The 13,674-nt window shown below is 43.2% G+C and overlaps 1 protein-coding gene across 2 annotated transcripts; it reads right to left on the reverse strand.

The window, feature by feature from the left end:
- Positions 1-1,400: 1,400 nt before the first annotated feature.
- Positions 1,401-11,639, reverse strand: LOC129092061 (core histone macro-H2A.2). Of its 2 annotated transcripts, XM_054599834.1 has the most exons (9): positions 10,741-11,357; positions 8,492-8,664; positions 7,911-8,017; positions 6,281-6,478; positions 5,148-5,246; positions 4,835-4,934; positions 4,641-4,730; positions 2,414-2,588; positions 1,401-1,630 (listed from the first exon to the last, which is right to left on the reverse strand). In XM_054599834.1, exons 2-9 carry the CDS (start codon positions 8,661-8,663, stop codon positions 1,465-1,467), a joined length of 1,107 nt encoding a protein of 368 aa, XP_054455809.1. In that variant the 5' UTR covers position 8,664; positions 10,741-11,357; the 3' UTR covers positions 1,401-1,464. The 2 variants fall into 2 exon arrangements, with proteins under 2 accessions (XP_054455809.1, XP_054455810.1); XM_054599835.1 differs by lacking the exons at positions 1,401-1,630; positions 2,414-2,588 and adding an exon at positions 3,003-4,375 and having other exon boundaries at positions 10,741-11,639.
- Positions 11,640-13,674: the final 2,035 nt, after the last annotated feature.

Genomic DNA, 13,674 nt, shown 5'->3' on the forward strand with positions numbered 1-13,674 from the left:
ACACTTTATTATTGTTATTAGACCAAAAGGATCAAATGAAGCTTCAGAGTTCAGTTGAAGTTCAGTCAGGAAGACTATCTTTACGCTCCTTGTCATTCATAATCCCAGTCTCTCTCTCTCTCCCCATGACTACTCTATCAGCTGATTGTGGGTTTCACTTAAAGCTAACCAACCACAGTCTGCCACGGTTTCCTTAAACCAATCACATCGTTGCTGTCAAACTTTAAAAACGTTCTCCTCTCTGCTGCTGTCAGTTGTCATTTGAGCACGATCAGATGCGACCCTCCTCCACCACACTCACCTCCAGTCGGCATCACAGTCATGCTCATCATTCATCATCGGATGCAGCAACTCGCTACATCACCACCACCAGTACCTGTCTGACCTCAGCATCACTGCCCCTCTGTTAGACGGCTTCGCCATGGAGTCCAATCGCCAAAGACTTTGCAATATTCATTTCTTATGTGTTATAAATTATTGTTACATTTTATTGAAGTCCCTCCTGATTGAAATGTTGCCAGTGAAACAAATCATATCACAAGAGTTGTGATGCTCAAGAAAATGATCCACTGTTCTTCCTGCTGAAAGAGCGAGTACTGAGTTGAAACAAGCTCCAAAGTGGTTGTTTCCCCACAGGGCTCGGTCAACACAGTGAATAACCTGATACATGAACACAATACAGTTCATATCCCAACAACAGTGGGAGAGACTCGTGGTCTCACCTTGACCTCTCTCTCTCTCTCAGAGAGATCTAGATCTGGATCTCCGTCCTCCAGGAGATGCAGCCCTTCTTCTCTCTCTCTCTGTTCCTTTTCTTATCTGTGTGAAAGATTTGCTTCAGTTGTAGTCGGTTCTCTTTCTAGGTTCCATGGTTGACAGAAGGTTATGGGGCTCAGGCTCCATCTGTTAGGTGACACCTAGAGCTGCGTTTTCCTCATATGTTCACTATCTATGTGTCATTCTTCCATTATGGAACATATACATTGTGATTTGCAGGGTACCAAAGTACAGAGAGACACATTGTCGGCAAGAGACTTACTTTGAGAAATGTAACATTTTGAAAACAACTGGCGATCCTTGGTGTAAAACATCTGAGGTTTTATTTCAAAGCAATGAGAACCACAGTTTTTTAGTAAACTAAGTGTATCAGAAACTACAGAGGACAGCAAAACTGTTCTATTTGTACATGGAATGTAAAAACATCGTTGAAACAAGGGACCATAATGTCAAACTGTACGGATTGAAATGATCTAATCTATAAAGAATACAATCTCATGAAGGGACATTGGAACATAGATGTGAACAGCACTCCACTCACACATGTTTTTTTCCCTCTTTAACCAACACAGATTCCACAGCAACCCTAACCCCCCCCTCCCCCACCCCCACCCCCACCCATCAACCTACCTAAACCACCTGCAACAAACAACAGTTAGAAAAACAAGCCCCTTAAGCCAGATTTCCTCACTTGGCGTCCAGCTTGGCCATTTCCTGAAGGTATATTCCGATGCTCTCGCTGTCAAACAGAACAAAGTAAATGTTTTTCAGAGAGGAGCTGCTTGACGACACAAAATGGTTGGAGATGGCCTTGAGGATGAGCTGGGCCGCCGTTTGTTTGGGGAATCCGTTCCTGTGGGAAAGATTGGTGTTGTCAGATGAATCTCACAGCACCAAGAGTTCATGAAGAACCCCTTTAACAGTGAAGATTAATGTGCGTCATCTGAGGCTAGAAGCATCAAACCATAACGCTGTGAAATGTCACTGTAAATATAAATCAGATTTATATGACACTACTGATAAAGATAAAAAAAGCACCTTCACAGTCAACAAAATACTGACACTGTAAAATGGATGGACAGTCTCGCCTGACAATCTCCGTATTAGCCATTATTCTGTTGGGAAGGGTTAACAGGCGTTCAGACCAAAAACAGCAGTGCATTCAAATCCTGTGAGGGGCTGAGTTGGTATGACTGACATTAAATATATCCAGGAAGAGCATCTGGAAAAACTTATTATCAGACTTAACACCGCACAGCAGTTTCAAAAAGCTCTGAAAGCTTTTAAGGACCAATAATGAAAGCTATCAATCAGAATTGACATTCTGTGTAAATATATTGATGTCCAAATAAAACAATGTTGTTGCAATTTCTTTTCTTTGTTTTGGAACTGTTGTTTTTGTCTTGAAAACGTTCACACACCACGTGAATAAAAATGGCAAAAACAGCAATATTGTTTTTTGGCAATAAGGTCAATTTTCAGAGCTTTTGAAAATAAAAGCATCAACCAATCACGTTGTGAGGAACAGGCTGAGTTAAAGTTGTATTCTGTTCCTCAACAAGCGACATCACTGATGGGTTTATGGATGACCAGCAGGCAGAGATGGAGGTGAGCAGTGTGTCAGAGTAGAGCTCACCGTCCAGCAGGAAGAGCAGGGAAGGCCACGGACTTTAGCTTCTTGTCCTCCGCTGCTGAGAGGCAGTTCTTCACCGTCTTCTCTAGCTGGTCCTCGCACTTCTCTGATCCCCACTGAGGGACATTACAGTGGATGATGAAGCGGGCTGCCATCCCATTGGCTTGGCTCACTGCCACTGCAGAGCACAAAGACACAAACCCTGAGCTCCACAGTTGAACTCCTAGCTTGGTCTCAAAAGAGAAGGGAGCACATTTTATTTTCAGTGAAAAGTTTAGCTGAGAAATGAGAACGTCTGCTCCTGTCGATGGGCAGAGCTCCCCACTGCAGCTTTAAGCTGGAGACGCTTTGTAAAAAATGTTTTGCCACAGTCCAAGAAATGATTTCATCTGCTCTGAAGTCAGTAAATGGGCTGCACGGTGGTGTAGTGGTTAGCACTGTCGCCTCACAGCAAGAGGGCCTGGGTTCAATTCCCGGGCCGGACAACCTTCTGTGTGGAGTTTACATGTTCTCCCTGGCTCGGCTCCAGCTACTCTTAACTGGATAAGCAGGTTATGGAAAATGAATGAATGAAGTCAGTAAACCATCAGATTCTAAATGTTATCCTTTTACTTTGTTATAGTTGTTTATAGTGTTTTTTCTCTCTATCAAAAAAACACACTAAAAATGATAAGGAAATAAAGATTGTATTTTTCTGGATTGCACGGTGGTGTAGTGGTTAGCACTGTCGCCTCACAGCAAGAGGGGCCCGGGTTCAATTCCCGGGCTGGACAACCTTCTGTGTGGAGTTTGCATGTTCTCCCCGTGTCAGCGTGGGTTCTCTCCGGGTTCTCCGGCTTCCTCCCACAGTCCAAAGACATGCAGCTTAGGTTAATTGATGACTCTAAATTGCCCGTAGGTGTGGATGTGAGTGTGAGTGGTTGTCTGTCTATATATGTCAGCCCTGTGACAGACTGGAGACCTGTCCAGGGTGAACCCTGCCTTCACCCATTGACAGCTGGGATCGGCTCCAGCACCCCCGCGACCCTTAACTGGATAAGCAGGTTACGGAAGATGGATGGATGGATGGATTAAAACCAATCTAGTCTATTATTAGTTTTAATCATGTATTATAATCTCCTTAGAGCTAGTGTTAGGAAGTTATACAGCTCATAATTCATCTCAATATCTATTTTATATTTATGTGAAAACATCTCCTTCAAGCTACTGTTTATTCAAGTTTATCACCAAAACTACATTTTACAAGATTACATGCAAACACATCATGCTAAAGTGATAATTGACCTTCCCCCAATACTCATTTTTACTGAACAGAGCCTGGACACATCATAATGAGACTGAATGGAACCTTCATTCGTTGCTCGTTAGCGGTTCTACCACCGTCCTGTCAATTTAAACCTTCTTATATAAAGTATATGATTTAAACACAGATTGGTTGTTTAGAATGTAACATTATCAGAGATCAGCGACATTTAAAATCATAAAGGATGTCCTGATCTCATATTTTACTGAATATTGGGAATATCGTCAGTAAAACTTTATTTCACATTGTGAGGGTTAACGTTAAACTGTGTAATTAAGCCGTGGTTCACACCAACGGTCCGCTACACCACTAATAGCAGGAGAGGCAGCTGGCCAGCCCTTCTGTGTGGAGTTTACATGTTCTCCTCCCACATTCCAAACACATGCAGGTTAACTGATTACTCCAAACCGCCTGGAGGTGTGAAAGGTTGTCGTCTCTATGTGTCAGCCCTGTGTTGGTCTGCTGACCTGTCCAGGTGAACCCTGCCTTCACCCAATGACAGCTAGGATCTGCTCCAGCCCCCCCACACCCAGGATAGGATAAGTGGGTGCAGATAATGGATGGATGGACAACAGCTCATCATTGCCAAAGAAAGTTCTGTTTGTATTTGCTGATTTCTGGCATCCGGACTGTGCTGAGTGAAAGTCCTCTCCAAAGATGTCCTTGAGAGAGGCCCAAAATGAACAGACACTATTGGAATGCTGTAGCATGAACAATGTTAGACTCATAACTTTTAAGTCTTCAAGATTTCAAAGAGGAACCAAACCAGATCTATGAGAAACCTGTTTCATTCAAGGTTAAAGAAAGCCAGGAAACGTTAGATCACCTGATGACTAAAATGCCCGTGAATGGTAGCACAGGGGTGGGTGAGCACATTTCTGCAGCTCTGAATTTAAAACAGTTTTTCCATGTGTGAAGATGTTGTACCTGATGACACCTCCAAAGGCCCCTGTGCTTTCCGCAGCTCCTTGACTGCCTCCAAGAACTCTCGGCCTCCGGCCTTCTCCAGGGCGTTGCCTGAAAATGTGAAACCGTCAGGTGAACACAAGGCATGCTGGGTAGAGGGAAGTGTGGAGACTCGTAAAGAAGGAAGAGAGTAAACACGAGCTTGTCCTCCTCACCCACTCCGTCTTTGAGGTCCATCTCTGCGTTTGTCGGGTTAATTATCCCCTCCACTTTGATTGTTCCAATTTTGCTGATTTCACTCTCCGTTAGCGACAGCTGTGGATTCACAGAGTCATCAACACAGTGAGAGGAAACAGCTGCGGTAGTTCTATTACTTACTGTCTATGTGATAAATATAGATTAGACCGAGATTGTCACCTAGAAGACCTTAACATGATTTATTCTAATTGATACATTGTTTTATCCTCAGCAGCTTCAGTGCATTAAACATCAGTACTGGCTCTCAGTGAGGATAAAACATGTCATTACCTTTTGGCCAAGGAACAGGCTCTTCGCTGACAGGATGGTGAATCCATCTCCAGGACCGTCTTCCACTGTAGAGTTCGGTACAGACTCGTTGTCTGTGCTCTTTGCCGGATGAGAAAAATGGCACATTTAAAAGATTCTTAAATTATAACTGAGTGTGCAGCTTACATAGATAATAAGCCAGCTGAGCATCAAACTCAGTACTTGCTGACACAGAGTATGAAGAGGTGTGGCGGATCAAAAGATGGCTTTTTTGGGTTTGTTTAAATACTTGATCTGATATTTCATGATTTCCAGTCTAAATGTTTCTAGGTCTTGATTTAACAGATGATACAGCAGTGCGGCATATCTTGTCAAATAAAATGAAGGTTAAACACATTGTGCATGATAGCTCATTCTTGAACGTGGATGCAGTTGACCAAATAATCTTAACTTCCAAGGTCCACATACTAGCTCTTTCCGGAGCTTTCCACCATACCTTATGGTTTTCTAAAGCAAATATATTTGACTGAATCACGCAGCTGCTCACACTTGGACTTGTGCTGGACTTGACTGAATTGATTTTGACCTTCCATGAGAAGTGGTCAAAAGCTCCAGAAAAGGCTGATAAGTGAACCTTGACGGCAATGATTGTGTCACACTTTATAGGTACTGAAAATAGTGTCATTTTGGTACCAATGTTGTCCTGCTGTTCATAGCAGTTCAAACAAGATAGGGACATGTCAGCTTCAGATATGATGCTTAGTCCACTAAAAGTCTCTGTATGTTACTAACAAATGTTGCCCAACCTCGTCTAAAGCAAAGCCGATTCCTGTTCTGATGAAGTCACACATGGGGATGACAACATCCTGAAAATGTCCTCACCTCCACACACCCGGCCAACGCTTATGTTTTACATTATTTCTGGGTATAACATGCAACAGAGGTCCCCGGCTGGAATCAAACCCGGTATGTGGCATGTGCTGTAACAAATCCTCTGCCAAGGCACTCAGTTGGATTGTCTGTTTCAGACAGCTAAATAAATGATTCCGCTGTAAAAAGGTGGTTTCAGACAGTGTTTTTATTTGAAGCATACTGAGGCCTAAACGGTCCCCCATCTCCCAGAGTATTCTGTCCAGTCTGCTGAGTCCACTGACCTTTGGCTTGCGTCCTCGTTTGCCTTTGACCTTTTTGAAGGATTTGACGGGTTTCTTGCTCTTCGAGCGTTCTACCTTCTTCTCGGGGAGGGACGCCTGGCTGTCTACTTTCACCCTGCTCCCCCTCTTCTTGGAGAGCAGCTCTGGGTGGATCCGAGGCAGAACGCCTCCATTTGATATGGTCACCCCCCGCAGAAGCTGATGGAGAAGACATTTACCAGACAACAAGATACAACAACACACCTTACTTCTTCACTAAAGTGATGCTCTCTTTGAGAAACTGTGACCTGTCCCAGATGTCAAAACAGATGTGTCTGTTCCCAGCTGAGGTTAAACAGTGTTGGGATCCTTCGCGTCTGCTGAAATATCAGCTGCTACACACACCATCTGCTGTCAGCTGACACCTTCACCATCACCACACAGGTGCCTTGCACTCCAGGGACACGACTTTAACTCACATTATCATGAGAGGACTGTATTTTGTTTCTCATCAACCATAATAATAATAATAATAATAAAATATACCATTGCATTCATTAAAAAGTGATTTATGTCCTGTGCCTTTTATACATAGTGTCCAGAAAATATCCCGAAATATCTAGTATTCCTGGAAACGGTACCATCTACACCCCGGTTTAACATTCTAGAGTCCCAGCATAGCTCAGTTGGTAGTGATGGAGTCAGTGGTGCATCTGGCAAATGGCCGAGGTCTACTTTTTAGGAAGATAATTGTATGGTCTACAGCCCACAAACAACAGCAGCAATTCACTGTTCACTACCTGTTCAGGTACTCTGTTCTCTACCTGCTCAGGTACTCTGTTCACTACCTGTTCAGGTACTCTGTTCACTACCTGCTCAGGTACTCTGTACTCTCTACTACCTGTTCACTACCTGCTCAGGTACTGCTCAGGTTCACTACCTGCTCAGGTACTCTGTTCTCACTACCTGTTCAGGTACTCTGTTCAGGTACTCTGTTTCACTACCTGCTCAGGTACTACCTGTTCAGGTACTACTACCTGTTCAGGTACTCTGTTCACTACCTGTTCAGGTACTACCTGTTCACTACCTGCTCAGGGTACTACCTGCTCAGGTACTCACTACCTGCTCAGGTACTCTGTTCACTACCTGTTCAGGTACTCTGTTCACTACCTGCTCAGGTACTCTGTTCACTACCTGTTCAGGTACTCTGTTCACTACCTGCTCAGGTACTCTGTTCACTACCTGTTCAGGTACTCTGTTCACTACCTGCTCAGGGTACTCTGCTCAGGTACTCTGTTCACTACCTGCTCAGGTACTCTGTGTTCACTACCTGCTCAGGTACTCAGGTTCACTACTCTGTTCACTACCTGTTCAGGTACTCTGTTCACTACCTGATCAGGTACTCTGCTCACTACCTGTTCAGGTACTCTGTTCACTACCTGCTCAGGTACTCTGTTCACTACCTGCTCAGGTACTCGGTTCACAAGGATGGGATGATCTTCTGCAACAACACATTGTGATTTGAGTGTGAGAAGTTTGCTTAGTTTGTACATGAATGTTTTCTTGAGCAGCTTTATCATATGATAGCCCAGTTTTGACCACTTGAAGAGTGAAGGTCTATATTGGTCACCCAATCATTGAGCACTGTTACCTGGTTGAGCTCCTCGTCATTGGCCACAGCCAGCTTGATGTGCCTGGGAGTTATTCTGCCTTTCTTGTTGTCCCGCGCTGCGTTTCCTGCCAACTCCAAGATCTCAGCTTTGAGAGAAAACACAGTGTGGAAACAAATCAAACATAGAGCGTATGTTCTGGTCTTCAAACTTGTTAACTTTTCACGAACAAGAATATAACAGTCAATAAGTTTACACTGAAATCTACTAGGAGTGTTGTGGACATAGACACACAGTCTTACTAAAAAAACATTAAATAAACCATGTCTTTTTTTCCGATCCTCTTTGTGTCACTGGCTTAAAGGCTTTAATATATATGATAATGGGACTTGTCTTATGTTACACTACTTTCATTTTTTAAATAAGCGACTTTACAACATATGTTATGGATTTATTTTTTGCACTCTTTCAGTAGAACTGAAGAATGTTACATACAACACACAATTAACACATGAAACATTACAGCGAACATGTGTAGATATGTTTACAGCTAGAATTAAATGCAACTGTAACAAACACTGAAGCTGGTATGTTTGAAGCTTGAATCACGTGATCACCCTACCTGCCAGATACTCGATGACTGCTGCCATGTAGACAGGCGCCCCCATGCCAATGCGGTATTTGTGCGTGCCCGTGCGCAAGTACCTCATCATCCTTCCCACGGGGAAGATGACTCCTGCCCTGGCTGAACGGGACAGCTTGGTGGCCTTCTTCTTTCCTCCTCTGGCTGACATCCTGCTCGGGACACAGAGTGAATAACAGACAGAACTTACGCTTCGTACAACACTTACGCAGCGTACAACATCCATATAGTGAAAGGGTCATAAAAAAAAAAGTGGCATCAGTCAACATAAAGTTGTGAATTTATTTGTCCAGGTTTTGACATCTGTCTCTGAGTTTTCAACTAGTCAGTTGCATGGAATTGTGTTTGTATTGGTCATAATATAATAACTGCATTTTTAAAATGTATAGGGAAGATCTCTTTCCAGAAACAGTGGCCCTGGTATCTCTTGATAATCCACTGAACAAAAGGGAGTCAGTTTTCAGAGGGCCTATTTCTCTATTTTAAAGTGTAAACGCCTTTTTAAATAAAAATGTAGGTTTTCAAATTTCAAAACTTAGACAAATAATACCAAAACACAAAATGTTCAAGCCACCTATTTGTAACGAAAGTGAACTGAGCCTTTTCCAATAGCAAATAAAACCGCTGGCATCAGTGGAATTAAAGGTGCTTAAACTTGCCAAAAAGTAAGGAAACAATCTAGTTTTCCCACAAACCCCTCTGCTTTCACAATCAACAGATATTTGCATAACAATTTAACTGCACCAAGGCTCACATTCAAATGCTTTTACAAATGATGTATAATGGTTGAATTAAATCTGACAACAGAGACACTTGTGGCTTTCATACATGTGTTATGACCCTGTAGTTCTTCAACATGTATTCTAACTCATCCTCTCTAAGTGTCCAGTGTAACACACGATGAACACGATGGCTGTGGCGTAGTGGAGAGCAAGGTAGTTCTCCAATCAGAGGGTCGGTGGTTCGATACCCGGCTTCGGCAGTCGATGTGTCCTTGGGCAAGACACTTAACCCCAAGTTGCTCCTGAAGGCCATCGGTGTGGACTGGATGATGAATGTTAGTTAGAGTCTGATGGTGGCACCTTGATGGTAGCCTGTCATCAGTGTGTGAATGGGTGAATGATATGTAACATACTACTGACTGTAAGTCGCTTTGGAGAAAAGCGTCTGCTACATGACTGTAATGTAATGTAATGTAATGTAATGTAATATAATATAATGTAATGACTGTAATGTAATGTAACACAAGCACACACCTGATAGAGGGGGGGTCGTTAGGGGGGGTCTGTCACAGGGTCACTAAACAACAACACGTCACGTCCACTAGCTGTGTGTGTGGGTCATAACTATAACTACAGGTCGGGTGTGTTTTATGTTTCTCCATATGAACACATTGAACACATATGTGAACACATATGAACACATATGAACACATATGAACGCATATGAACGCATATGAACGCATATGAACACATATGAACACACATGAACACACATGAACACATGTGAACACATATGAACACATATGAACACATGTAACCCCCCTCTCTCCTCCATGTAAACAGCTGTGAGGTTGAGGCCTACAGCGGAGCTGAAACTAACCGCGTTATTTACACGACTGCACGAAAGAACACGGGGGGGGTCACTAATGAACGGGGGGGTCGTTAGGGGGGGGTTAGGGTGTTCGGTGGAAGAGCCGAACGGGATAAACACGGTAACACGGTAACGTGACGGAGCTGTGTGAGCTGTGTGAGCTGTGTGAGCTCTCGTACTGTACCAGTGTCACAGAGAGCGACTCCCCGTCACGCAGCTACGCAGACGGGAAGAGACTCTCCGTTACCAGGAGAACACGGTGTGTTCAGTTATTACACCGTGTAGGTAGAACATACGGTACAACATACGGTAGAACATACGGTAGAACATACGGTAGAACATACGGTAGAACATACGGTAGAACATACGGTAGAACACCGTGTAGAACATAGAGTAATAGTAACGTTAGCTTCGCCAGCTCACAACTGTCCGGCTGAGCTAAATGATTCCCGACACTTCACTTCCTGTTCATGTGGAACACACGGCCCGTTCCTCTACAGCCTTCCTTCATGTAGCCGTGTGGAATCACACCAGCGACCTCTCAGACACATGTATGAAGGAAACATGAAGGAAACATGACGGGAACATGACGGAAACATGACGGGAACATGAAGGGAACAACCTCCAGTTTCTACCTGTTCGTCCTCTTTTCAGTCAGAGATGCTCCTGCAGGAGATAACACGGTCCCGCTGAGACGCTTTGTTTGGCTCGGGTTACTGGCTGTCCTTGTCCGTACCCGGGTTATGTCCTTGTCCTCTCTGTTCCCAGCCTTAGGACCCACAGAGGAGCAGGAGCTGGCAGGAGGCTGGAGTGTGTTTGGAGGCAGGAGGCTGGCTCTGTGCTACTGATGCTGAGAGGGGAAAGCACCAGTGAAAACGCCCCCTGACATGTCTCCAGCAGGGACAGGGACGGATGTGCTACACATGAAGTGTTCTGGAGGATCAGTCCTCCTCACAGGTCCAATAGATCCTGAATGCTAGGCCTACCCTAACAGCACCTCTTACAAGGCCCAGAGAGCAGACTGTGTGTATTTCTCTGGATATTGTCCAGCCTCCCAGCGGCCTCTTGGTGGTTTACTTTAGGCTAGACGTATGAATGGAACCTGCATCGGTCCAACAGGTAGTGGCCCAGTACAACATCTCCCTCCTCCAACATCCAGACTGAAGTGAATCAGACACACGATCCATCAGGAGAGAAATCCCAAGAGGCTGAGAGAGTCTCAGCAGCCAATCCCATCAGTTGGCTCCACCTTTGATAAGTCAAAGCCAATAGATCTATGAAGGGAGACGGCAACCACGTTCACTTAAAGTCAGGGGTCACATAAATGAGCCTCTGTACACATGTGAACACAGATACAATAGGTTTGCATTATACAAAATGACACAAACTCAACTTTCTGCTAACTTTAGTTTACAGCTGGTAATTAACATGATATAAAAGGGAAAACAAAACCTGCCTGTCTAATCTAATGTGTTAAAAACAGAACACAACACCCTTTTACCTTGTCAGCTATACAACCTGTGTTTACATGTGGATTTGCATAAATCATGTGGGTTTCTTTGATTGTTATCTGTAAAGTGTAACAAACACAGTGCTATAAAAATAACCCTTGATTGATTGACTGATGTTATATTCTTTATTACACTGTGGCACAAATGGAAGCATTTTACAACTACGCTGAATTAGATTCAATAGAAAATCATGTGAATGGCATGAGGGCTATTGCGCCGTACTGTAGTGCACCACTTCCTGGCACTTCAAAAAGGTCCAATCCGGATTAAGTTTCAGAGCGAGAGCATCAACGTTACCATAGAAACTTAATTCAACTGAACCCCCATCATTGGGGCGGCTGTGGCACATGAGGTAGAGCGCTTGTCCCGTAACCACAAGGTTGTTGGTTCAAACCCCTCTACAGGCAACATGCCGAGGTGTCCTTGAGCGAGACACCTAACCCCAAGTTGCTCCCCGGGCGCTTCATTGCAGCCCACTGCTCCTCCGGGATGGTTAAATGCAGAGAAATAATTTCCCCATTGTGGGACTAATAAAGGCTTAATTATTATTATTATTATTATTATTATTATTATTATTATTATTATTATTATCATCCTGTCTGCCCTACACCAACTGACTGCCTGCACCCCGCACAAGAGAGGGAGCGACCCCGTGACAGTAAGGTGTGCCTAGCCCTTCCAAGACCAATCTTAGGCTACGTAATAGGTTCTCAAACGCACATGTGGGCCGTTACAACTAAACTTGCCTGACTGCACCACAGTTTTCCTGCCCTGGTGCCACATTGCATCTTACTGAATTGATCCGTTGAAAAGGGTCTTTCAGGGTAAGCTGCAGCTTGTTATGGCCTATAGCATTTTATCCCTGTGCTGCAGCTTTTGTGGTGATTCTGATGTTTGTGATGCCTGCCAGTAACCTATAATCAACAAATACCCAAATCATGTCCAACCTGGTCTAACTTTGCCTTTTAAACATATTTATTATGTTTAAAAAATTCTTAAAACACAAATGCAAAACAGAGCATTTCTTATCAGAATAATATCTGTGTGGAGATTTCTGACTTACCACTAATAGCACCTGGGAGGAAGGTGGAGCTGAGACGTGATTTAATGGTTAATTCTTGTTAAAGTAACTGTGAGGAACTTTTTACTGCTTTTGAAACAATGTAGTCTCAATGAACAAATGTCTCAATGTAGTACTGATGTCTCATACGTAAACTAGACCATCAGCGAGAAGATTTACTTTCTATACAGTTATTCCTAATTCTTTCAACGTACCCTCATACAACCATTCGTATGATATCTTACAAAAAGTTGCTCCTCATTTTGGTGCGTTTTCCTACGAAAGCAAGCCACACGTGTCAATTTATGCTCATTACATGCATACAGTCTTTTCAAAATAAACTCAAGTAAGGTTTAAGCAAAGATGGTTGTTTGGGTTAAAATAACTACCAAGCGGCATTACTGAAGCCTCATTGACTAAACTAAACAAAGATAAAAGGATATCCAGACCCTCAAAGTATCTTTACTTGATCTGTCTGGGACTGGGTCCATCGACAGCAAGTGGAGCATCCGGATAGTCAATCACTGAGTAGTCCTGAACTAAAATGATTAACCCATTAATTAATTTACAGTAGACTCTTATTTGAAAATATTTATCACATCTATTTGTCTCTAAAGCATTCCAAAAGTTGACTATTTTTATCTCTGAGCTGTAAACCTGAAATATAGGCGTGTAATTTTCAGTGTGCCTTTCCATAGGGTTGATTTTGTTGTTATTTTCGTTTTGATCTCAGATACACACATGCTTTTGCAAAATGATCTTCTCACTAGAAGTGACCATAGACTTTCCTGTGTCAGACTGCCAGTCACATTCTTGTGCTGATGAGCTTTACTGACAAAGAGGACAGTGAGATTTGAAATCCTCTCATAAAAGATGTTACATGAGTATGAGCCGTTAAATTATTAAATCATGTCATAATAATGTTAGGCTTAACAGGGAGTGTAGGAGATACATTAATGATATCATTTAAGATTGTGAGTGGACATGATTGTGATCTT

Source organism: Anoplopoma fimbria, chromosome 6 (genome assembly GCF_027596085.1).
Source record: "Anoplopoma fimbria isolate UVic2021 breed Golden Eagle Sablefish chromosome 6, Afim_UVic_2022, whole genome shotgun sequence".
Lineage (NCBI taxonomy): Eukaryota > Metazoa > Chordata > Actinopteri > Perciformes > Anoplopomatidae > Anoplopoma > Anoplopoma fimbria.

Bases quoted from the DNA above. Each gene is read 5' to 3' on its own strand.
- LOC129092061 (XM_054599834.1), bottom strand. From the start codon at position 8,663: ATGTCAGCCAGAGGAGGAAAGAAGAAGGCCACCAAGCTGTCCCGTTCA. The intron at 6,479-7,910 runs GTAACAGTGCTC...CTTCTCCATCAG, and splicing joins ATGACGAGGAGCTCAACCAG to CTTCTGCGGGGGGTGACCAT. The intron at 4,731-4,834 runs GTGAGGAGGACA...TCACATTTTCAG, and splicing joins GGACCTCAAAGACGGAGTGG to GCAACGCCCTGGAGAAGGCC.